Genomic DNA, 27324 nt, shown 5'->3' on the forward strand with positions numbered 1-27324 from the left:
GACCTGAGTTCAAATCCAGCCTCAGATGCTTGCTATGTGACCTTGGGCAGACCAATTAACCCCAGTCTGCCTCAGTTTTCTCATCTATAAAATGGGGATAATAATAGCACCTAGTCATCAAGATCGTTGGGAGGATAAAATGAGATGATATTTGTAAAGCACTTCACAAAGCCTAAAATATTATATAATTGCAGGTTATAATTATTATATTGGGATTAATTTTCTCAGTTGTAAGAAGAAGATGAGAAAGTGTACAGTACCTGCTTCACAGGGTTGTTGTGAGAAAAGATCTCAGCAAAACCTAAACTAGTAAAGAAATATATAAACTATTATAACCATTGGCCAAAAGATATCCTTCACCTGTTCCTAAATACATTGAATCTATGGATTAAAAAAAAAAACCTTCCCTAAAAATCTCCATGGATCCCTTAGGTCTCACTTTAGACCTTCCAGGATGAAGAGTCTTTTACTACTGTCTGGGAAATCAACCAATCAATAAGTATGTATTAAATTTCTTCTGCATGCCAGGTACAACCCTAGGATCTAAGAATACAACACCAAAATGAAATGGTCCCTGTCCTCGAGGAACTTATATTCTTTTAGAAGAGACAACATTTACATAAGTAAGAATATAAAGAATGCACACAAGTTAGTATATGAAAAATTCACTTAAAATAAATATACTTTTGAGAGGGAGAGGGCTGGGGAGATCAGGAAAGGCTTTCTGTGAAAGGCAGCATTTGATCTAAATCTCAAAGGAAACGGGAAATTTTAAGAGGTCAGAAACTAACACCAAGCAACTTATTTCTCATTCTAACCTAACTTCCACTAATCATGGCACCTAAAACCCTAGTACGACGTATGTATCTCAAGACAATTTTCATCTTCCTTCATTTCATTCCTGGAGCTCTGCTGACTTCTTTATGCCATTTAGGAATTTTTACTGGGATTGCCAGTTGCTTGATAGACTCATTTGGAAGCTGGGATCAGGTGTAAGGAACCTTCTGCCTTGAGGTCACATGTGGCCCTCTAGGTCCTCAAGTGCGACCCTTTGACTGAATTCAACCTTCACAGAACAAATCCCCTTAATAAAAAGATTTGTTCTATAAAACTTGGACACAGTCAAAAGGCCACACACCCTAGAAGGGTTCATCTGGCCTCAAGGTTGCAGGTTCCCCACCCTTGGGTGATCACTGTGTGAACTGTGTTAGAAGGCATTCCTATTCAAATAGAGTTTGAGCTAAATAGCCTCTGAAGTCCTTTCTAACTCTACAATTCCATGATTTGACCCACCATATATAAAAATGCATGCAATAATGAGTTACATTACAATAAGGTTTTTCTCTGTCAAGATTTCCTAAATGGGATGCAGTGCAATCATCCATAGAGCAAATGGAATGGGACTTTGTAGATAATTAGAAAAAAGGCATGAAGATTAAATTCTTTCTAATCCTTTCCACATGGCCAATTCAACATGAGATAACTTATCATTACTTTCCCATACTCAAGTTAGAGCTATGAATTTAGAACCTACAAGATTCAATTCAGCTTTTGAATTTTAAAAAATGTATTGTCATTTTGGTAGCACATAAAAGCATTTTTCTCATCTTCCTTGAAGTGTTTAGGTGATATTCAATCCAATAAAGCATTCATTGAAGCACCTACTACATATAAGATTCTGTGTTGAAGCCAAGGATGCAAAGATGAAAACAGAATCACAAAATCTCAGAGTTGCAAGAGACTTCAGAAGATATCTGGTCCCACCCATAGCTAAATAAAGATCCCTTCTATAACATATTTGACCAGGCGCTATCAACCTTTTGCTTGAAAGCCTCAGTTAGGTTGAATACAAACTTCCTAAAAAGATCCATTCTATTTTTGGATGGTTCTAATGGTTGGGAATTTCTCCCCTGTCAGACTGTGCTTTGGCACGGGAAGGGCCAATGTTTTATCTAGTAAAGGCACATATACTCTAAGGTTCAGCTAAACTCACCTTATTGTTACTCCTCATACATAATATGACATCTTCGGCCTATGCGTCATTGTATAAGCTATAGAATACATTTTCTCCTTTCCTTTGCCTCTTAGAATCTTTAGTTCCCTTCAATGCTCAGCTCAAGGAACACCTTCTACATGAATCCTTTCCTGAACCTCCCTTTCCCCACCCCTTTTCTCCAAAGTTACTAGTAGTCTTTTGTTTATACTTGAGATAAGTAGTTAAAGCTATCTGAATAACCCACCAGGTGGCCCTGCAGATGCCAGCTGACTTCTAGTATCGATCGCCAACTGCTTGCTGGACCTTTTATACTGGCTAATGTTTAGGCAATCTCCAATTCAGTAATTCCAAAGCAGAACTCGTTATCTTTCCCCAAAACCCACTCATCTTTCATTCCCTGTTTCTGCCAAGGGCATCATCATTATTCCAGTCACTTAGGTTAAGAACCTTGGAGTAATCCTCAACTCCTCACTGCCCATCACTCCACATATTTACTCAGTTGCTAAATCTTACCTATTCTCCATCCACAACAATTACTGTTTACCCTCCCTTTCTCTCCTCTCACAAAGCTACCATCTTATTTTAGGTCCTTATCACTTTCTGTCTGGACTATTACAATAAACTACTCATTTGCCTCCCTTCCTCAATCTTCTCTCCTTTCCAATACATCCTTTGTAAATCTGCCAAAGTGATTTTAGAATCTATGCTGTTGCAGCAAACCCCAAAGTAATTTTCCTAAAGCACAAGTCTGACCACATTTACTCATTTGCTCAGTAAACTCCAGTGGCTCCCTATAACATCTGCAATTAAATGCAGATCAAATATTCCTATGTTTTGCATTTAAATCCTACAACTTGACTCCAACTTTCCTTTTCTACTTTATTTCACATTTTCTCACCTTCATACACTCTAAAGTTCAGCTAAACTCACCTTATTATTATTGCTCACACATGATACTACATCTTCAACCTATGTGTCATTGCATAAGCTGTAGAATACATTTTCTCCTTTCCTTTGCCTCTTAGAATCTTTAGTTCCCTTCAATGCTCAGCTTAAGGAACACCTTCTACATGAATCTACATGACCCTCCCCTTCCCCACCCCATTTCCCCAAAGACGCTTACTAGTCTTTTATTTATATTTACATATATGCATGTTGCCTCCTCCAATGAGCTCTTTGAGGACTGCTACTATGTGGTATCTGCCTTTGAATCTTCAATGCCTCACACAGTGCCTGGCTCATGGGCCAGGAACAGCCACCCAGTTCTTTTTCTGTGCATTCAGGCTATGCCAGGAGGAGTAATGGGGATCAGTAGCATACTTTTCGAAAGGCCACCATGAGGCTGAGCTCACCCATTTCCCCCAGTCTCTCCATCTTCACTCTTCCTGGTACATGCATGGCTTATCTGGCTACAATGTAGTAGCTCACCCCTTCATAGTAGTTATGGCTTTTTATTGAAATGGAGAACCCATTCTAGTCACCTTTTAGCATCAAGCAGAGGAACTGAACAGGGCCAACTTAGCAGTGTGGTTCAATGGAAAGAACACTGGATTTGAAGTCAGGGAACCTGAATTCAAATTCCTTCTCTGTTATTTACTACCTGTGTGACCTTAGGCAAGTCATTTGACCTATAAGCCTTAGTTTCCTTCTTTGTAAAATAAGAAGGTTGGGCTAGAAGACTTCTGAGATCCCCTTCCATATCTAATCCCATGATTCTGTAATTTATTGCCCAACTCTTCTTACATAATGAAGGAATAGTTTCAAATAGGTTAATAGAAACTACTAAAGGAGATTGCAAAAGATTATAGTTTTTTACATAATTACAAGGATGAAGAAGTCAAGGAAATGCATAGGGAAAGAGGAAGTATAGAGGAGGCCCTTCGTCGCCTTACAGCATCCTGTTACCACTAGTGTTGAGGCTTGCAGAAGCTGATGTCTCTTAAAAGGCTTAAATCAGATAACAGACGTAAAGCGCTTTGTAAACTCTAAAATCTTCTATAAAATTGTTGTACCTGCTGCTGTTATTGTTATTAAGATCCTGTTGCTGGGGGTGGAGGTTGGGGGGCAGTCATAGTAAACTCTGGACTTGTTAAGCTTGCAATCCACTAAAACCCTGGGATATTTTTCAGATGAACTACCCTCTAGCCATGCTTCCCATATTTTGTATTTAAGTGGAAATTTGTTTTTAGTCCAAGTGTGTATCTTTATATTGATCTCTTTTGAATATCACCTTACTCTATTTGGCCCAATGTTTTAACCTGTCAAAATCTGACTGGATCTTGGAGCCAATCTTATTTGGAAGATGGTGTCCAGTGGATCACCCCCGAATGCTGCTTCACATTGTTATGAACGTTCATAGGTGACATACTTAGCAAATTTGTAAATGGCAAGAAGGTTGAGGGGGTAGCTAATACCAAAGCCACACACGCACACGCGCGCGCGCGCGTGCACACACACACACACACACACACATACCCCCAGCGGTAGCACAGCAGATAGAGTATTGGGCCTGAAGTCAGGAAGACTTCAGGTCAAATCCAGCCTCAGACACTTCGCTTGGCAACTCATTTAACCCTGTTTACCTCAGTTTCCTCCTCTGTAAAAGAGGGATAACAAGAGAACCTCCTCCACAGGTTCTTGTGAGGATAAAATTGGAGAATATTTGTAAAGCGCTTAGTAACCCCTAGAGCACTCTACAAATGCTAGTTATTGTTGTGATGGCCGCTATTAGTATCTGGCATCGTCCAGTCCTTTGGTGCTTTTTCTCTCCAGTGATTCAGATCTGGGTCACTGTCAGTGGCCGTATCTGCCAGTTATTTCAGTACCTCAGAATGATTCTTAGTTAAGCCTGGTGACTCAGGCTCATCAAAAGCAGTTGGGGCCAGCCTTCTCTCCCTTCTTATGTTTGCTCCATCCTTTCTAAACCCAAAGGTCATTCTCCTTGACATAGAAAACAGAAGTTTTAAAAGTAAAGAAGATTTAAAAGGACAATGATATAAAATAGTCTCTGCACTCAAGGAATATACAGTTAGGGTGGGATTAAGAAATAAACAAAATGCTCAGTAAAATGTGTTGTATAAAGAAGAGTTCCAGACAACTTGGCATTCAAGGCCTTCAGTTTGACTTATTTTCTAATACTTATCACACACTCATATGTCCCAGGCACATTTGAGGAGGGAAAGATCACATTTCCCGTGAGGCTTCAAGGATGGCTCCATAGAGGAAGCAGCCCTAAAGCTAGATCTTGAAAGAAGAGAGGATTTTTAACAGGCAGAGCTGTAGAACTAGTGTGTTTTGGGTGTCCAAGGGCATGGAGGTATAAATTTGGGACTAGACAGGATGAGATCAGAGAAAAACCAGTTGTTTATTTTTTTTGCTAGCGGTTAGAGTGTGTGACACGTATTGTGAAATAAGACTACCTAGGCAGGGAGAGGACTGAGTGTGGAGGGCCTTGAATGCCAAGTTTTTATAAATATACATAATGTGTACATATATGCATATGCATACACATGTATTTGTATAAATACATATGCATGTAAGTAATGATAATAATTTTGTTGTTCAGTTGTGTCCAACTCTTTGTGACCCCATTTGGGTTTTCTTGGCAAAGATACTGGGGTGGTTTGCCATTTCCTTCTCCAGCTCATGTTACAGGTGAGGAAACTGAGGCAAACATGGTGAAGTGACTTTCCCAGGGTTATACAGCTCAGTATCTGAGGCCAGATTTGAATTCAGGAAGATGACACAGGGTAAGTGCCTGAGGTCAGATTTTAACTCAGGTCTTCCTCACTACAGACTCAGTACTTTATCTACTGTGCTAAGTAGCTGCCCCATGTGTATGCGTATACACATAAGTATATGCATATGTATGCATAGTTATGTATTGTATATTTAGGACTATTTGGCCCTTTTGGAGTTTTTCATCCACCTTTGGTATCCATCTACCTTTACCCAGCTTTCACCGATGGTTCCAAGAAGCTGCAGCATGCACAGCATCACTACAGTGGTAAAACCATCTCAGAAGACAGGCTAAACCAGGTTGAGGATAAGTGACAGGCCTCAGACCCGTCACTGAGTTTGAGATATCTATCCCAAGCATGTGAAGACTTCCCCTGGCAGAATGGGTGAATGAAAGCAATTTGTTCCAGCAGCCATGAAGGCAGTTGAAGCAGGTGCTATGGGACGCTTTGAGTTCAGTTAGACATTGAAGATATCAAGGTCAACATTGCAGCCCAGGCCCTTGCCTGTTGTCTTGACTTTTCTCCTACTGCTGGACTTTGACTCTGGAAGAGAGGGCAAGGATGATAACTTTGTGCAACTCTGCCTCACTTAAATCCAATTCACGCACAAGTCAAGACATCACCCCATGATGTCACTTGTCCTCTTCGAAATGAAGGACAAACAACAACACACATAAAGGTCACCGCAGCCTAAAGGAAGGTATATTCAAATGGCAGAGGCATCATCTAGATGATGAGTAATATACAAAATATATGCAGTGTAAATGAAAGAGGATCTCAGAGGGAAGGCACTAGCAGCAGGGGGAGCCTGGGAAGGGCAGAATATAGGACTTGAGCTGAAGCTGGAAGAAACCTGGGAAACCAGAAGGCAGAGCTGGCCGGGGTGGGGGGCAGAGGTGTGTTGGTTCCACATCAGTGCTCCAATTTTCCAGCCTGGGTGATTAGGGGAAAAAAAAAGAAATGCCCCCAAGAGAAATTGGGAAATTTGGAAGAGATCTGTATTTTGAGGGGAAGATTATCATTTTAGTTTTGGATACAATGAATAAAGCATTTATTGAATACTTACTATGTGCAAACACTGTGCCTTGTGTTAAGGATACAAAGCAAGACAGGTCCAGTTCTTAAGAAGTTCCTGTTCTAAGAAAGGAGGAAACACAGAGGGAAGCAGCAAGGTGGTTCAGCGGATAGAGCTCTGGGCCTGGAGGCAAGAAGATCTGACTTCAAAGCTAGGCTCAGATACTTACTAGATCAGTGACTCTGGGCAAGTCACTTAACCTCTTTTGCCTCAGTTTCCTCACCTATAAAATGGAGTCAATAAGAGCAGAGTGGTTGTGAGGATCCAACGAGATCATTGTAAAGCGCTAAGCACAGTGCCTGGCATATGGTAAGCATTATGTAAGTGTTAGCTATTATTATAATTAGGGGCAGTTAGGTAGCACCAGGCCTAGAGTCAGGAAGACTTATCTTCTTGAGTTCAAATCCGGCCTCATACACTTACTAGCTACGTGATCTTGGGCAAGTCACTTAACCCTGTTTGCCTCAGTTTCCTCATCTGTAAAATGAGCTGGAGAAGGAAATGGCAAATCACTCCAGTATCTCTGTTAAGAAACCCCCAAATGGGATCACAAAGAGTTGGACATGACTAAAACAACTGAACAACAACATTACAAGTCAAATGGAAGGATCCCGTGGTCTTTGGAGTACAGAAGAACAACTGGTGTTGATAATGCTTCTTTTTTAATGTCATTTATACTGATAAAATCATATCCATTTCTGAGGTTGAACCATTTGATAGCACCAAGACCTTTGGTGCCAAGAATTTTCTTCTCTGGCTCTTCAGTAGCTATGTTTATAGCACCCTGCAGGAGCAGCTGCCAGGCTGCATCTCCATGGAAGCCCTTCCCAGGATGATGGCGGGGGGCACTGGGCTGGAAGCTTGCTATTCCTAAGGTTCTTGGGTTCGATGTCCTCAACCGTCTCCATCACAGTCTGAGGGGAAATGATCAAGGTGGTGGTAGTGATGGTAGTTAGATTTGCTTGACATATACCACCTGCTGTCTCTCCATCAGGCCAGCCTAACTTAAACAGCAAGGCATCTGAGTGGTAAGCAGAGTGTTAATTATCCTAGTGGTAAGAAGAGAATTCCCCTTGTTAGGGGAAACTATATTTTAAGAAAGTTCGGTATTCAGATGGACTCCATGATGTCCAGAAATGACTCCTATTTGGCCCACTCTCTTCCATTTTCAGTGCAGACAGTACTTGTCGGGAGCACAAAAATCAGAAACTAATGTCATTGTCTTTGATTATCTCTAGTTACTTGGGGAAGACCGATTTCAAGATATCGAAAAAATTAAGACGATCGGCAGCACTTACATGGCAGTATCAGGCTTATCACCTGAGAAACAGGTAAAGAACTATTTTCTTCTTTATTTACCTTAATATTTAGTATGCTAGTCAACATCCACTCCTAAGAAGTAAGTCCCCAAAACCCCTCAATTATTAGCCAGAATCGATTCAACTATAAATCCCATAAAACAAGGGCATAGTCATATCTTTCAGTCTGCCTCAACACCTCATACTATGCTCTGCACGCAGTAGGTAATTCATTCATGTTTGTTGAAATGTTTGTTTGGGGGAGGGGAACACAAAGGGTTTAGGCAGTCATAAAAATCTGGATTTGTTTTTAATCAAACTTTGAACAGTATCCCTTCTTCATTAAAATCTTCTTTAAAAATGCGTAGCTGTACTTTCATGTATTAATAATTAAAATTCAAGGAACATTCCTTAAAATTTCTTTGCTGATTCAGAATTCTGTAAGATGTAGTCAGCATTGTGAACATCAGTTATCTTTGTCCAGCGCTAGAGACATGAAAGAAGAAATCAGAATCAGAGGTAATGAGCCCTATGTCCCTTCAAAGTTATTTGGCCGGGTTTTTCTTTTGTAATTAGATCTCTTAAACAATCATGTTTCTTTGTGGTTCCTTTTTTTCTCCTTAAAGTGCATACAATAATTGTAGATAATTAAGAACTTTGATCCCAATTGCTATATGATAATAATACTAATAATAGCCTTTGTGACCATGTCCAAGTCACTTAACTTCTGAGTACCCCCAGGTACTCTCTAAAGCTGTGAAATTACAAACAAATTGCCTATCTGCATCAATGGAGAGGGAGTCACATACACGGGTAAAATCACAACTTCTGATTTAAAAAAAAAATCTCAGAATAGTAAAGACCTGCATATGTACTAGCAATGTGACTATGGGGGGGAAGAAAACTTTCCATGTAATACTCTAAGCTAAAGAGTAGATGTATTATTAAGAGAGAGGAAGTCCCTTGCTGGGTAAACATAACAATAATAAAAATAAGTATTATAAACTTAGCATTAGACCTTAAAGATTATGTAACTCCAACCCCTCTCATCAAGCAAGCCAGGCCAGAGAGGTAAAATCATTTGTCCCAATACACGCAGAGACCAAATTTAAACCCAGGCTTTCTGACTCCAGCTCCAGTATTCTTTCCATTACGCACCTGCTGCTTTCTTATGCAGAGAGCAGTGAGGTTCCTCCACTGCTGGTTGGCTAACCTAACAAAGATTCTAAGTACCCTCTGACATGAGTTTAAATTGGCTTGGGTCTGAGTGTAGCTGTTCTTTGCAAACAGGCTTACTAAGACATAGAGGAGAATCCCAATAAAGCCCTGAAGGGCAGAGAGTAGAACACTTTACACTGTGCAAAACATTTTTTAGACTTCTCCCCTTTGATCTCCACAATAACCTTGTAAAGGAGGCAGTACAGATGTTGTTGTAGTTCGGTTGTTTTGGTTGTATCCAGCTCTTCATCACTCCATTTGGGGTTTTCTTGGCAGAGGTACTAGGGTTGCTTGCCATTTTCTTCTCTAGCTCATTTTACAGATGAGGAAACTGAGGCAAACAGGGTTAAGACTTGCCCAGGGTCACACAGCTAGTGTCTGAAGCCAGATTTGAACTCGTATCTTCCTGACTCCAAGCTCAGTGCTCTATCTACTTCACCACCTAGCAGTCCCACTATGTCTTAGTAGTCAATTAACAGATATTGATTTGCTAAAGCATTTTATCTGTGCTGGGGATACAAAAAAAAATCCCTTCAAGGAGCATGCATTTTGGAGCAGAGGGAAAGATACCATATAATATACATATATGTGTACTGTGCATATAATCATTTGTACACATGTGAATTTATCCATAACCCTGTGCACATATACATATATTATAAATGTACATATTTTATACCCACCTAAAGAGAATGAATAAAAGGTAGCTAGGGAAAGAAAGGGTACTCGTAGTTAATAACCCATTGGGCAGATAAGGAAGAAAAAAAAAACTTTAGGCTAAAAATATTTTTCACTTGTCTCAGAAGACAAAGCTTGGAAGAAGAAATTATCATGAACAACCCAATGATGATGTGGTAACAAGAGAGAAAATTATAAGGAGAAAATATCACCAAAATGGCAAAAAAAAAAGCCTATTTCAGATCAGTGTGTAAAAGAAACTCATGACTCAATTGAGTTGCATATATATTATCAGTGTAAGACGTGCCCAGGATTATCTTGATTTATTAAGTTAAATTTCTTAGAATGCCAATAAATACACTAGAAGAAAAGACCTCCTTCAAATCAGAAGTATTTTTTCTCTTCTTACATCTTTCTTCCTCTTTTGAAAATTCTCCTTTCCTCTCATATCGTCTCTGTCCTTTCTCACTCTTCACACCCTATTCTCACCCCTGGTTTTCTATCATTTTTCTTGTCCTTCTCCCAATCCCACCTGGGCAGTGATCAAGTTATCAAGTCAGATAGACCAGTGGCATGTCTGGCTCTGTCCATTCCTGCCTTGCCTTCCACAGTTTTCAGTATTTGCTCTGAAGGCCTCCTTTCTGATATTCTGTCCCCATGACTACCCCACAGCAACCTTTGGGCTGGAAAACATAATCTACTGCTTGAGAGGATTGGAGAACATGTTATGTGTCAACTGGATCAAACCGGCCCCTAACCTGTGGATGCCCAGAGCTAGAGTAGACTAGAGACAGGAGAATCAGGAATCAACAGAACTTATTTTCAAAGTAAGGGAAATTGCTCATAAGTGAGGACACATGTGCCAGTGCCCCGCCCCTAGTGGGAGGACTTGAGGCAGTGCAGGGAGATCTCAATACTTATACCAATGACTGTGCAGTGAGCTGTAGCCCTGACAATGAGGGGTAACAGGAACAATGAGACAAGTTTGATTCATAGCAAGACTTCATGACCAGAACATAGGTACTTGTCTGAGCTTGTCTGAACTCAGAGAACACTGATGTTGGCCAAAGCAATACAATAATTATGATTTTGCCAGAGGGTAAAATCATCTAGAAGGTGAGCGCAAAGGATTATTGTTATGCCAAGCTCAGGGCACAGCTTGTTTGCTGGGCCTTAACTCTGGAAAACAGGGAAACTCCTAATATCTTGATACGTACAAGGGTCAATTAACAAGGAACCAAAGATGTTTAGCCTGATGATGCAAAGATGGGGGAGGAGAAATGGGGAGACAGGCAGAAGATAGATATCTTAAGTATCTGAAAATCTGTCCTGTGGAAGAGGGACTAAACTTGTTCCATTGGCCCTGAAGGTCATTTGAGTTCTCTAAGATCTAGGGTTTAGAAGGAATGGGTCTGTGTTACATGGGTCTATGAAATGTGCTCTCCAGTGATTTTTCCTCTTGCCCATCATCTTGCAGATGGAAATATGGACCTGAGGAACTAAAATGATTCAAATACTGATTCATATACCTCTAATGAGATTCCTATACTTTGACACTTCAATAATTTGATGGTTCTTTGGTCATTTTGGTGTAGGCAGGCCCCCCACCAGTGTAATTGCCACCCATTCATCCAAGTCATCTCATTCTCTGGAGATTCTTGTCCATCTTTTTCCACAAATTCTCCATGGAGAATCCACCCAATTTTCTGTAGACCTTTTTCTGTTCAATTTCATTCAAATGAACAACATTGATCATGAGCCTACGTATCATATTTTTTTTGGCGTGCTCTCTGAGTAACCAAGAACAATGGACAAGGGTTCATATAATTCACACCCTGGTTTTTTTATATATACACATTATATATACACACATATGTATATACACACGTACATGTGTGTACATGTATGTATGTGTATGAGCTATTCATATATATGTATGTATACTGTATATACATGTGGGCTGCACATAAATAATATGGTATTATACATACACATAATAACAATAGCTGTATCTATAGAGTGCTTTGCAAATATCTCATTTGATTCTCACAACGCTGGAAGGAAGGTGCTATTATTATCCCCATTTTACATAGGAGGAAACTGAGGCAAACTGGATTAAGTGACTTGCTCAAGGTCATGCAGCTAATATATATCTGAAACTGGATTTGAACTAAGATCTTCCTGACTTCAGATACATCATTTAATGTGCTGCACCACCCTACTGCCTCATTTCTATAAAATAAGCTCATAAGATTAGGGATAGGAACTAGAATTTTGAATTCATGATATGAGGAACTTTGATATGAGGAAATCTCCTCCACCAATGTAGATTGGCACCTTTTCTGCAAATTATAGTATTAAGAACTGCCCAGAGCACTGAGAGTTTAAGTGACTTGCCTAGGATCACAAAGGCAGTATCAAAGACAGGGCTTCCTGGCATTGAGACCATCTCTTCATTCACAATGCCATCTTGACTCTAGATGTATATACGTATCTGTATGTATACACACACACACACACACATACACACATATATATAGTATATATTTGTTTATTTATATATATATGTATACATGTGTGTATATATATGGGGATAGGTAGGTAGATAGATGGATAGATAGATAGACAGATAGATAGATAGATAGATAGATAGATAGATAGATAGAGCATGTGACAATTATTAGAGATAAGGGCCAGACCAGTGATTTCATTGGTACGGAATTCCCAGGTGAGGAAATGCCCTCTACCAAAGAAGGTAGGCACATTCTCTTCAAGTTACAGTATTAAGAATTGCTTAGAGCACTGAGAATTGAAGTTATTTGTCCAGGGTCAGAGCTAGTATAAGTCAGAGTAAGAACTGGAACTCACATCTTCCTGTCTTCAAAGTCAACTCTCTGTCCATTAAGCCATGTTGCCTTTCTCTCTCTCCTCCCATATATAAATATAGATAGATATAGAGATATTATGTGTATGTGTGTGTATACAGACACAAACACACACACACACACACACACAGTACATACGTATATCTGAAGAAGGAAATGGCAAACCACTCCAGTATCTTTGCCAAGAAAACCCCAAAAGGGGTCATGAAGAGTTGGACACTACTGAAAAACGACTGAACAAATGTGTGCCTATATGTATGTATGCATTTCAGTTTATTTATGGGTGTGGATATGCGTGCACATATATACATTTTGGTCTGGATGTGTGATATCATTGGCATAGGGAAACTGCTCCCAGTGAAGAAACACCTCCATCAATGCAGATTGGCAATTGTTTTGAAATTTATAATAAACTTATTTATATGACTCTTTGGGGCCCAGATTTGATTTCATCTATGCAAGAAATTCCCAGTGTGGAGACTCCTTCCACCAATGCAGATTAGGAATTTCACAATAACATATACTGACAAGTTTCCTGGGGCACCTGAGGTAAAGTGACTTGCCTGTTGTCCTCTAACTCTTATGTATCAAAGACAGGATTTGAACCCAAGTCTTTTGACTCCAAAGCATCACACTGCCTCTCCTACCTGTGATACGCATTAAATAAACACATAGGCTTTCAGGACTTCATTCTCTCTTAATAACAATGAACCATGGGTAAGGTGGGGCTTCAGGAATTATACCTAAATCATATTTCATTCTGAACATAGAATATAAAGACCTTAAGAATCATGTTAGTCCAATCCTCTCACTTTACATGTATGGAATCTGAGGCCCAGGGAGGTGAAATTACTTGCTAAGCATTGTGCAGTCAGGCAGTAGCAGAGTTGGATGGAGATCTTGGCTCCCCAATCCTGTGCCCCATCCATTTCTCCAATCTACCTTCTTATGCAACACTGCTTGATTGTCAGTGCTTTGTGAGCCGTTAGTCGTTGTTACAATCACCATCACTACCTCGAGTAGAGGGTTGTGGGTCAGGGTGGGAGGTCATGGAATGAAAGCAGCCTCCAACCGAGCAGCAGCAAACACACATGCTGAGAAGTGGTTGTTTTCCAGGCAGAGGCCAGCCACGTTTAATGGGCTCTGTTTCTCTGTTGTTTAGCAATGCGAAGATAAGTGGGGACACTTATGTGCTCTGGCTGACTTCTCTCTCGCCCTGAACGAAAGCATACAGGAGATCAACAAGCATTCATTTAATAATTTTGAGCTCCGCATTGGTAAGTACAAGCTGAGATTGCTCCCAGACAGGAGAGCCTACAAGGAATCCCACGGCCGCTCGCCATCAATACTAACAGCTAATCATAACTCAGATTTATTTGTGGAACTCTTTATATTTACAGATATCTTCACACACCTTATTGACTGAGAAATCAATCTTCACAACAACCTGGGGAGGAGAGTGGGTTCTAAAAGTGTTCTTATTTCCTTTCTCAAAATAAGGAAATTGAAGCTTTCAGGGGTAAAGGGACTTTTCTAAAGTCGAGAAGTGATTTGTACGTAGCGCTAATAATAGGAACGACACCACCAAAAATGATAATAGCCAACATATATGTAGTGTTTTAAGGTTTGCAAATATATTTTAAAATATATTTAAATAAATATATATATATATATATATATATACAATGTTTCTATAAATGTGTTTATATAACCTATCCATTGAATTGAAATAATAGATTTATTTTAAATGTATTTATACAAACATAAGTATATTTATGTAGCATTTGTATACAAGTATATATAACATATTTATGCATAAGTACATAAGTATATATCACATATTTATATATAAGTGTATATATACAACATATATAAATATATAACATTTATATAAGCATATATAACATTTATATACAAGTATATAAATGTTATATAAATATGCTTATATATTTATATGAATACATTTTAAATAAATCTATTCTTTCAATGGTCCTCACAAAAACCCAGAGTTAGGTGCCATTTTATAGATGAAGAAAACTGAGGCTGAGAGCAGTTAAGGGATTTGCCCAGGGTCACAGAGTTAGCAAGAGTCAGAAGTAGGATTTGACCTCATGTCTTCCTGACTCCAAGTCCAGCACTGTTGGTCCTGAATACATAGGAGACCTAAAATAAATGCTTATTTTAAATGAAGTAGTGAAGCCAGGTCCTCTGCCTTTACCCATTATGCCAGAGGCCTCTTAGACTGTGTTCCTTTATGAGGGGAGCCCTCCTTGCCAAATAGATTAGGTGAATGTCACGGTTTTCATAGCATAGTCCCAAAAGGTCCGAGTTCTTCCAGACTCAAAACCCACAGAATTCTAAAGAAGAAAAAGGCTTTAGAGGTTATACAGTCCAAGTCTCTAGTATGGGCTGTTCCTCTAATGTGTCTGTAATTAACCTGTGGTACTTCTAGTGACAAAGTATTGGATAAAAGGGGGGGGGGCGGGGAGGAATGATCAAAGTGCTCAGCATGAAGCCCAAGCAAAACCGTGAAGGAAGCAAAACTTTAGCAACTCCTCTTCTTCACAGAGACACTTTCCAACCTGTCTTTTATCCATCAGTACTCATCTATCCTGTACCACCTACCCAAGGCCTACCCCGATGAGTCCATTAATTTGGTCAAATGAGTAATACTGTACATGACTCATCTACAGGGTTTACATTCTCTTGGGGGGACACAAAAAGCATGTGATGATAACTATTATCATCATCATTATTATGATTTAAAATAGCATTCATATGGCCCTTTAAGGTTTGAACTCAAGGAAGAGTTCACTTTACGTGAACTTTATACATGAGCACTTTATGAATATTATCTTATTTTACCCTTACGACTATCCTGGGAGGCTTGTGCTATTATTTATACCCATTTTAGAGATGAGGAAACTTAAGATAAGGAAATTGAAGTCCAAGCTGCATAGCTAATTAGTGTCTGAGAGTGGATTTGAACTTAGGTTTTCTGTACTCCAGGTCCAGGGCCCTATCCACTCTACCCTCTTAATTACTTACACAAGTAGGTACATAAAAAGTAATTTCAAGAGACCCTAGCACAGCTGACTGAGTAAGTGCTTAATAAATGCTTGAGTGGCTAGGTGATGCAGTGGACAGAGCACGAGGCTTGGAATCAGGAAGACTCATCTTCATGAGTTCAAATCAGGCCTCAGACACCTACTAGCTGTGTGACCCTGGGTAAGTCACTTAACCCTATTGCCTCAGTTTCTCATCTGTAAAATGAGATGGAGAAAGAAATGGCAAACTACTCCAATGTCTTTGTCAAGAAAACCCCAAATGGGGTCATGAAGACTCGGGCACAACTGAAACGACTGAGCAAGTATTGGAAAGCAGATAGATAATTTCCAGACGCATAATCATAGCTAGTTAGAATTTATTTGGTGCTTTGAAATTTGACAAAAGTAGGTGACTCAGTGGCTAGAGTGCTGGGTCTGAAGTCAGGAAGATTCCTCTTCCTGAGTTCAAATCTGGCCTCACACACTTACTAGCAGTGTGACCCTGGGCAAGTCACTTAACCCTGTTTGCCTCAGTTTGCCTCATCTCTCAAATGAGCTGGAGAAGGAAATGGCAAACCCCTCTAGTATCTATGCCAAGAAATCTCCAAAAGGGGTCACTCACGGAGAGTCAGACATGACTCAACAACAACAATAAATGCTTATTGAATTAATTAAATTGAATTGGATATTCTTTAATGTTGCACTTAATTCTAGCATTCTGTGATTGATTACCATAGAAATGTCACGCAGTTTGATTTGGGCCTCAGTTTAGGGTGCCAATAATAATATGAAGGGCTTACTCTCTCCCAGACTTAAATGTGTTGCTCTGCTTGGGGTGAGTTCCCCACTACCAGAAGTCTTCAAGCAAAAACTAGATGATCCTCTGTCAGAGATGTGGAAGCATAGGTTTGAGCATGAAATAAGAATTGGGTCAGATGATCCCTGCTCTCTCCTTCAGCTCTGAAACGACATTTCTCTTTTTCTTGTCATCTCTAAGGTCCCTGTTGAATCCAAAGTTCTGTTATTAGGTAGTGATCCTTCCACTGTTTTAGTTTGTGCCAAGCTTCTCGCTCTCCAAGGATAGCCCTACTTCCAGTTCAAAAATGCTGTGATTATGTGAGGAAGTCCCATATGGTGACTCCCAGTAGGGTCCACGAAGCTATTATTTCTTCGCTGTCACAGTCCTCCTCAGGCAGACCCACAAGCGTCCTTGTTTTCAGACTGGAGCCTTTTATTCCTCGCTCTTTCTCCACACATGCCAGTCTATCCAAACACGAGCGAGCTCTGGGGATGACCTTGGAGGAGGTGCAATGAAGGAGACCCAAGAGAGGGTTCAGCTTCTGACCCCGTGGCTAAGAATAATCACAGTGAATGACAATTCTCAAACTGCATGTGACTTCCCCAGCTCTCTGCATGCTGATGAGCCCGATCAGAGTCACTGGCTGCCAGCTAATCATTTGCATGTACAGGGAAAGCAAAGAACTCAGCAATTCAAATCAATTCAGTGAGCATCCTTGACGGTCGAAGCACGAACAAGGCAGCATGCTAGGTACTTGAGATTTTTGTTGTTTAATTGTTTCAGTAATGTCTGACTCTTCATGACCCCATTTTTGGAGTTTTCTTGGCAAAGATACAGGGATAGTTTGCCATTTCCTTTTCCAGCTCATTTTACAAAAGGAGAAAGTGAGGCAAACAGGGTAAAGTGACTCGGCCAGGGTCACACAGCTACTAAGTGTCTAAGACTGCATTTGAACTCAGGTCTTCCTGACTTCAGGCCTGGCACTCTCTTCAGTGTACCACCTAGCTGTCCTGAAGTATTTGTTATCTGGTTGTATCAGACTCTTTGTGACTCCATTTGGGATGGAATGGTTTTCTATTTCCTTCTCCAAGGCACTTGAGATATAGAAACACAAAAATTAAAGGGGCTCTACCTTCTCAAGAGGTGTACATTCTACTGGGGGATACAAAAAATATGTAATAATAGTTATTATTTTAAATATCATTTATGTGTCAAAGCACTTTACAAATATTGTCTCATTTTACCCTCACAACAATCCCTGGAGGTAAGTGTGCTGGTATTACCTCCATTTTACAGGTGAGGAAAGTGAGGTTAAGTGGCTTATCCATGTCACACAAGCTAAGAGTGTCTGAGACTAGATTTGAACTCAGTTTTTTCTGACTCCACGTCCAGCACCCTCTGTGCTACACCACCTAGCTACCCACACAAGTAAGTGTATACGAAGAAATTTCAAGAGGGAAAAAGCGTTAAAGGACTAGGGAATTACAGAGATGTTGGAACTGAGCATGGAAGAAAGCCAGGGGTTCTTTGAGGTGGGGGGAATGAGAGAATGCATTCTAGACTTAGTGCAAGGACACACATAGAGGGAACAGTCCCTCCCCAATGAGAGCTGGTGATATATAGTATTCAGTAGGCCAGAGCAGTAGGTGGCACAGCAAACGCTGGGCAAGTCATTTAACCTGTTTGCCTCAGTTTCCTCATCTGTAAAATGAACTGGAGAAGGCAATAGCAAACCACTCCAGTATCTTTGCCAAGAAAAGTCCAAATGGGGTCACATATAGTCAGACATGACCTAACAACAGCGACAGATTTGGTAGACCCTTGGTTGCCGTGCATTGACATTTAAAGATTAGGTTAGACTTCTTCCAGATTACCAAAAGGAAGTCAGGGATATCTGGGGTCTGTGAAATGGTTAACACAATAAGAGCTGGTAGTTAAATAGCATCTTATATACATCATCTCATTTGTCCCTCCCAACACTGCAGGAAGGCACCAAATGCGATCCTTCACTCACAGATGATTAAACTGAGGTTCGGAGCGGCAAAGACTTACCGCAAGATCATGGAACTAAGCAGGGGCGATGGCAGGACTTGAACCTAGTTATTTCAAATCAAAATCCAGGGCTTTTCCCACTGTGCTTCCCCCACTCTGTGATTCTCTTTCTAAGGGACAGCTAAGTGACGCAGTGGGTAGAATGTCTGGGCTTAGAGTCAGGAAGACCCGAGTTCTAATTTGGCCTCAGTTACTAACTGTGTGATCCTGAACAAGTCACTCAAATGCTCTCTGCCTCAGTTTCCTCCTCTGTATAATGGGACTAATCATAGCACCCACCTTCCAGGGTCGTGAGGACCGAATGAAGTAGTGATTGCTACGTGCTCAGCACAGTGCCTGGCGCATAGTAGGCACTATATATGTTTGCTATTACTGTTATTATTGTCCTTAGACATTATAGCATCACAGAACACGGATCTTTAGACCCAGGAGCCGCCTTAGAAACCAGGTAGCCTGATCCCTTCATTTGACAGAGGATCCAGACGTAGGAAAGTTGTGCCGGTGGTCACACAGGTGGTAAATAATGGAGACAAGATTTGAATCATTCATTGCCTCTGCCTCCGGCCAGTGCTCTCACTATGCCGGGTTATCTCTCTGAGCCGGTAGTGAACTAGAGGTCATTTACACCAGAAATCTCCAATGAGCAACAGTAGGCCACCTGAAGCACCTCCTCTCCTCCCTGCAAGATATGGAATGTAGCCCTTTGTTCATTGGTCAGATAAAAGCACGATCAGGTTTGGACGTCTTTGTGAAGGGAGAAACGAAGATTTGGATAGGAGTTTGTATTTCCAGGTCTTTGATCCAGTCCTGGGCAGCTAGGCGGTGCAGTGGATACAGTACCAGACTTGGAATCAGGGAGACTCATCTTCCTGAGTTCAAATCCTAGCTTCGGACACTTACCAGCTGTGTGACCCTCGGCAAGTAACTTCGCCCTGTTTGCCTTGGTTTCCCCATTTGTAACACGAGCTGGAGAAGGAAATGGCAAACTGCCCCAGTATCTTTGCCAAGAAAACCCTAAATAGGGCCATGAACAGTTGGACATGACTGAAAAACAGTCCAATAAAAAGTGACATTTTGACAGCACATTACCCACATTATCTCTGATCCTGAGATAAGTCCTGAGGATGCTATGGTAGAGGCTACAACTATCATTGCCCTCATTTTGCAAATAAAGAAACTGAGGTAAAAAGAGCCATAACCGTGGTCATATAGCTAGTAAAGGGGAGAAGCAGGATTTGAACACAGGTCTTCCCTGGTTCCAAGTATAGCATTTCTTCTGTTATATTACACTTTCTTTCATCTAATGCAGGACTTCCTTTAACAATATCCTAAGCAGAGAGTCTCTTATTTCTCCTTGAACACTTACAATGATGAAGAACTCACTATTTATCTGGCACCTGCCAATCACCAGTCATGATAATGATAATAATGATGATGCCTAGCTTTTTGATAGCACTTTAAAGTTTATGAAGCACTTTATAAATATGATCTCATTTGATCCCCAGAACCTTGGGAGGTATGTACCATTATTATCTCTATTTTACATATGAGGAAGTTGAGGCTGAGAGGTGAAATGACTTGCCTAGGGTCACACAGTAGCAAATGTCTGAGGCCAGATTTGAACTCAATAAAAGCATCCTTATTCTGAAAAAAAATCAAGCCTTTCTCAAAACAAACTCAAGGGAACTCGTATTATGGCAAGTCATATTTGGTAACACCTTTTCCACGTCAGCCTATTCCGTTGTTAGATGGGTCTGATTATTAGAATGAGTTTCTGGTTACCACATTGGAATCTACTTCCCTATAATTTCCACACATTGTTCCCATTTCTGTCAAGAAGAGTAAGTCCTGTACCCCTCACCCTATCCCTAAGCATCTCCAAGGTAGACATATTCAATAGTAATACGGTGTATACCTGGAAGGGAGCTCTGAGGTCATTCAATGCTTTGACTTAACAGAGGAGGAAACTGAGTCCCAGAAAGGCGAAAGAGTCCCTTCATTTGTTCTGTCTCTGTCGTGGTCTCCGTTACCTGCAACATTACAGGAGCCTTCCTCTGGATTGCCTCCAGCTGGTCATTGTTCCTCTTAAGACAAGGTTGTGAGTCAGCCCAATAGTTCACTTTGGGAGAGCATTAGATTCATAAAATGTTCGTTAGAGACACTCAGAGATATCGTCTAGTCCCACATTATTTTCCAGATTTCCTGAACCCCAAATTGTGCAAGTTAATTGCCTGTGGTCACATAGCTCCTCAGTACCTGTGTCTGTTGATATGGGAGAAAGTTGGTCCCATGGTGCTCTTGACCTAAAGATATGACAGCTGAGGCCCCGGCTCACCATTTTGCATTAAATTTAAGTTTCCTTTCTCTCTAAAAGAAGCAACAAGACATAATAGATAAAGCAGTGGCCTTGGAGATAGGAAGATCTGGTTCAAGTCCTACTTCTGACACACAATGGCTGTGATCCTTGGCAAGTCACAACCTATCAGTGCCTAAGGCACGTGTCTAAAGCAATAATTTGCAGAGAGCCGGTCTGTATTGGTAGACAGGGTTTTGGCTCTAGGAAGGCCCAATAGCAACATCTAGATAGGGCAGTAGAGTGCTAGACTTGGAGTCTTAGTGAAATGAATTTTAATACAGCATCAGACCCTACCTGTGCATCCCTGGAGAAATCACTTTACCTCTCTCAGCCTCTGTTCTCTCATCTGTCAAATGGGCTTCAATAAAATACCATGTAAAGTGCTTTTCAAAACTTAAAGCACTGTCTAAATGCCAGTTAGATCAATGAAATCACAAGAGCAGTTCCTCTCTCTATCCTGCCTTCTAAAATCATACACAGCAAAATTAAAACAGAAGCAAAAATTTAACCTAGAAAAAAATATGCCAGGTGAATTCTGAAAACATATCTCTAAGATCACAGCCAGCCCTTAAAATGTTACATTATTGGCATAATTAAATTTTCTCAGCAGTTGGAAAATTCATTTCTTCTAATTCCTTATAATCCTCTTCAATGTATAAATAAAATAGGTCTGAAATTTATATATCCGCAAACAGAGATACAGAGATAGAAGTCACTTAATAATGTTGCCTTCACATACTTACCTAATACTTTTTTACACTCTGAACCACTTTCCCATCCAACATCTGTTAGGCCTCACAACACGTCAGAGGTAGATAGGGAAGGCCTTGTGATCTACATTTTACGGATGAAGTTACTGACTCTCAGAGAAATTGAGTGACCTGCCCAAATTTGCATACCTAATAAATGACTTAAGAAGGCTTGCACTGTAAGTTCCTGACTGCTCATCTGGGGTATTTTCTTCTACTCCCTCATTGCCTCCCAGCAATAGATGGATGTTAATACTATTTATATGTGGGTATTTGACATAATAGTGGTTTTCCATTGAATTCAACAAAAATGGAGGGAAGGAAAGAGGGAGAGAAGAAACATTTATTGAGCACCTACAATTTGCCAGCACTGTGCCAAGCACTTTACAAATATTATTTCACCCATTAATCCCCCATTTGGTACAAGACTCTAAGAAAAATTCTGGGTGAACAGACATAAATAAAACATAATCCCTGCCCCTCAAGGAGTTTAACATTTGGGAGACAAGACATACACACAAATGAAAATACTATGAACCAGTACCGATCATCATTAGAGACATACCACCAGCATCATGCCACCTCATAAGGCGTGTTGAGAGACTATGAAAGGATTCAGAAAGAAAGACAATGACGTTGCTGACCTTGTAACATAGTCATCATCTCCCACACTCCTGGTGTAGGCTGTGTGTAAGATGGGGTTCTTAACCTTTTTTGTGTCATGGGTTTATTTGGCAGTTTGGTGAAGTCTTCTCAGAATAATGGTTGGTTTATGTTTCTATTTTTTGTTTGTTTGTTTAGGGTGGGGGTTGAAAGAAATACTAGGCTCAGTTAGAGGTTTGTGAAAATAAAGTTGAATTTTTCTTCCCATACAAGTTCATGGTCTAAGGCAGGGTTTCTTAAACTTTTTCCACTTGTAACCCCTGGCAGCATTCATTGGCAGTTGCACAGCCTGAGGGCATTCACAGTGCAAAGTGGACATGCTGTGTGTTTAGAAACAAGGCTGCAGTGAAGTCGTTTGATGCAACATGGGCAAGCACTGCCAGAAACACCTTGGATTCATTATGCATTTGATTTTTAATTAATTTTTGGTTGTTATGCATTCAGAAGCCTTTTACTGTTGCCAAATTTTTCGTGACCCCACATAGGGGCGTGGCCCACAGTTTAAGAAGCATTGGTTCATTGCTTCAGGGACCTTACAATTCAAATACACAAGGTGTTCCCAAGGGCTCACATGTGCACACACATGAGCAAGCGCACGTGCACACGCACACACACACACACACAGAAAGCCACCCATAAAAAATCCAGAGCCTCCAGAGCTACATGGCTTTACTGTAATCCTCACTCACTGGAGGGATCTCTTGATCTCCCTCTTGTCACCACATTCATCTCTACAGCCAAGGCATCAGAAACAGTGAAGGATCAGATCATCGCTCTAGAGGTGAAAGGGACCGCAGAGGCCATCTGGTCCATCCTCCTCATTTCAGAGTCAACCCTGACCTAAAAGCCTAGACTCTCCTTAATTCTCAAAGCTGCCTACTGGCCTCCTCAGAGTTTTATCCCAGTTTTACAAGAACAATACCAAAACCCAGAAGTTATGTAGCCTCATTGGGGCCACTGGCAGAAGTGGCTGCCTTCCTTTTCATATGGATTAATCATACTTTATTTACAGTAACAAATAAAATCCTGGAGGTTCAGAGATGGGAGAAATCATTTCTAAATTCTTTGCCTTTCTACTTCCTTTGCAGGTATCAGCCATGGATCTGTGGTAGCAGGAGTTATTGGCGCCAAGAAGCCACAGTATGATATCTGGGGCAAAACCGTCAACCTGGCAAGTCGTATGGATAGCACAGGCGTCAGTGGCCGGATCCAAGTGCCGGAGGAGACATATCTCATCCTGAAGGACCAAGGCTTTGCTTTTGACTACAGAGGAGAGATTTATGTCAAAGGCATCAGTGAACAGGAAGGAAAAATCAAAACATATTTTCTTCTGGGAAGAGTACAACCCAATCCATTAATCTTACCACCAAGAAAACTGCCTGGACAGTACTCCTTGGCAGCTGTTGTCCTGGGACTGGTTCAATCACTAAACAGGCAAAGACAGAAGCAAATACTCAATGAGAACAACAACCCCGGCATTATAAAGGCTCATTATAACCGACGGACTTTGTTGACTGCCAGTGGACCTGAACCAGCAGCCCAAGCAGAAGGCGTTGATAAATCTGACTTGCCATAATAAGCATTTTCTTTGTGTTCCTTTTTTTTGTATTTCTTTTATATATGAAAAAAATAAATATACTAATAAAAAGGTTTAATTTTTTTTAGAATAAGAACGCTTTTACTGATCTTTGGTGGGTACCAGATGGAAAAGGCCAGTCATAGAGTCATGGAGTGAAAGGGACCACTGAGATCATCTAGCCTAACATCCTCATTTTAAAGATGAGGAAACCGAGGGCCAGAGTGAAGTAGCTTGCCCAGACAAGTTAGTGGAAGAGCCATGATCAGAATAGTCAAGCCCCAAAGTTTGCAGTTTAATGTTCTATCCACTGCACCATACTCCCTAACAAAAGTCTTTTTAATCATTTCTTTTTCCAGTCTAATTTTTGTTTGTGACATCTGGAAATATATAATGTAGATTGCAGTTGTAGCAGGAATGGGTGTAGTTTAAGCTCAGATCATATCCCAGTAGACTCTTGAAAATAGTAGCTTTTGCAATAGAAACATGATTGGCAAGCCTTTAGTGAAAACTAGATATGAAAGGAGACATGGGAAGGTCACGGCTGACTGCACTTTCCAGTCTGTAATTATTGATAACGTTTCATGCATAAAACCCAAGGATTATTTGTGTGCAAACTCTTGTTGCAAGTACTTATACTTGGACTGTGGGAGTGAATAGTATTTCCAAATTCAAAGCGATAATAACAATCCCTGAAATATGTGACACTTTTTACTTCCCAGAGCACTCTCATATATATTATCTCCTTTGATAAGGAAAGCATGTGGCCTGAAGAAATCTAAGAGGCAGAAGTTATGAGATAAGACATAGAAAGATGCCAGGAGCCTGTTGCGATTGGTGAAGAATGTAAGGAAATGATTTCTATGTCTATATAAATGTTGGTTCAAGTATAGCTTTAAAGAGGCCATTACTTTGATAAATTCTCAAGAATGGATGAAAAGTGAAACCCTCTTCCAAATGCATTTGATATACTTGATCTTTTAAAAAAGGACAGGTACACTCAAGGATTATAAGCCCATCGTTGCTTTTTTAAAAGATACCATATATATATAGAAAGAGAGAGAGAGAGGCAGAAAATGATGACATCAAAAATAATATGTTACTCATATAACCCTTGACCTTTTTTGGTGCGTGCTCACAAATCGTCTCTCTTGGATCTCATAATAACCCAGTGAAACAGTTAAGAGCGGTATTGCTATCCCTGTTGTACAGATGAGGCTCAGAGAGAAGTGACTTGCATAAATTCACATGTCTAGTATTGAAACTCATAAGCAAATCTGGTTCAGTTTCAACCCAACAAATCAGAGGTTTCTCCATGATAACAAGGGTATGTTTTTTTCAGGCACACAAAACTCAACCATGCATTGATTACTCAGGGGAAATTTTACCTCAAAAACAAGTATGACAATCCACAAAATAATTTCTTCACATGAAGAGTTTTAGTTTTAACACCAAAACACCACCCATTCATATACTAAGAGTACAAAGGAGTTGGTTATGGATTATTCCATCCTGGTATTAAACTATTTAGAAGCCTAACCCAGAGAAAGCCTCAGAAATAAAGGTCCTAGTAGTCCCACAAAAGTTTTCAAGAGCCACGAAGGAAAGAAGTGGGAAAATACTTCAGCCTTAAACACCTAAAAAGGCCTTATTTTATTTTATTTTTGCTTGAAATTTTGTTTTATTTAATCCAATTTAGTAGACAATTTATATTTTCCACCAACTCGGGGTGCAGAACCTTTTGCAGGCTTCACAATTTTTTATTTAGGTGCTGCCTTTGTAGGAAACTTAGCAGCAGATGCAGCTGTCTTCTTTGTTGCTTGCTTAGCTTTTTTTGCTTCCTTGACAGCCGTGATGGTTTGTTCTCATTGGGCCTTTCTAACTTCAGGTTTCTGGTTCCTCTCGGTCATTATATCAGCAAGAGAAACCCCAGTGATAGCCCTCTGGAATTTGACAGCCTGGAGGGTTCTTTTCTTTGGAATCTCTTCCGATTGTCCCTTCCTGTGCTTTCTTCTATACAGGACAGTCCAATTGATCTGCCGGGGGTTCCTCTTTGAAAGGAATGCAGACTCGCATTTTGCATTCAAAAATTGGAAAACCATCCCGTCCATGCCGGCGTATCACCTCCCATGACCCGGGTAGATCTTGTACCCACTGAAGCTGTACAGCTCAACCTTCATGGCTGCAAGTGGGACGAAGATGGCGAAGAGGAGGAGCAAAAGGCCTTATTTAAAAAAAAATTCATAAGATGGTTCTACCATCTTATTTCAGCTTCCAAAAAATTTTGTCCAATTAAGGGAAGAATATAAATCTCTAATCCCAAAAAGTTCAACCAGGTTAATGCAATGCCAAGAGTTCTGGATTTTGAGTTAGAGGATCTAAGTTCAAATCTTGGATTTGCTATATACTATCCATGTGATGTTGGCCAAGTCAACCTCTGGATATCAGCCTCTTCATCTGTAAAATGAGAGGGTTAGACTAAATGACCTCTAATATTCTAACCTATGACCTTACGTCCTATGCCCAGACAAAGGAAGACTTTATTTCTCATTAAAATTTCTTCGCTTCTAATAAATTATGGGCTGGCAAAAGATTGCTCATGTGTTATAGATCAAAGATTTCTTAGCGATCATCTAAGTCCCACCCACTCATTTTACAGATTGGGTAACTGAGGCCCAGAGATATGAAGTGATTTGTCCAAAGATGCACAGAATTCAAGCCCAACTCCTCTAACTTCAGATTTAGTATTCCTTTAATAAAAGGTCACATGCCTCTACCCCTTTCATCCCAATATTTCAAGTTTACCAAAGGTTTCATCCCTTTTCAACCCACAAATAAAAGCTTTTCACTATGTGGTGACATGGTATCACCAGAGGGAAATGAGAAGAAAAATGACTCTATCCTTCTTATAACATTTTGCCTTCCTTTTCTCATGCTTCATGAGACATGATTTCAAGAGTCCCTTTGCCAAACAGGTGACAGACATTTTCTAGTCTGTCAGAGTTCTTTCTAAAAAATTGGCGCTCATAACTAGACACAATATTCTAGATAAAAACTAACTGGAGAAGCATATAATATGATTAACACCTCCTACAGTTGGACACCAGTGCTGCCCCAGATTGCATGTGTTGGTTACAATGTCATCATAGAGGGAGACTTGCTTCCAATCCCTCATTGCCTCCCCCTCAATAG

The 27324-nt window shown here is 40.3% G+C and overlaps 1 protein-coding gene and 1 pseudogene across 1 annotated transcript in view; one reads left to right on the forward strand and one right to left on the reverse strand.

Moving 5' to 3' along the window:
• The window catches only part of ADCY8 (adenylate cyclase 8), a 401436-nt gene extending 377304 nt beyond the window's left edge, over positions 1 to 24132 (forward strand). Inside the window, exons 16-18 of the mRNA XM_036765122.1 lie at positions 8050 to 8142; positions 14053 to 14167; positions 23645 to 24132. Of these exons, the coding sequence (XP_036621017.1) occupies positions 8050 to 8142; positions 14053 to 14167; positions 23645 to 24132 (696 nt within the window). The remainder of the gene's footprint in view (positions 1 to 8049; positions 8143 to 14052; positions 14168 to 23644) is intronic.
• Positions 24133 to 24633: 501 nt separating this feature from the next.
• Positions 24634 to 26312, reverse strand: LOC118834236 (annotated as a pseudogene).
• Positions 26313 to 27324: the final 1012 nt, after the last annotated feature.

Source organism: Trichosurus vulpecula, chromosome 1 (genome assembly GCF_011100635.1).
Source record: "Trichosurus vulpecula isolate mTriVul1 chromosome 1, mTriVul1.pri, whole genome shotgun sequence".
Classification (NCBI taxonomy): domain Eukaryota; kingdom Metazoa; phylum Chordata; class Mammalia; order Diprotodontia; family Phalangeridae; genus Trichosurus; species Trichosurus vulpecula.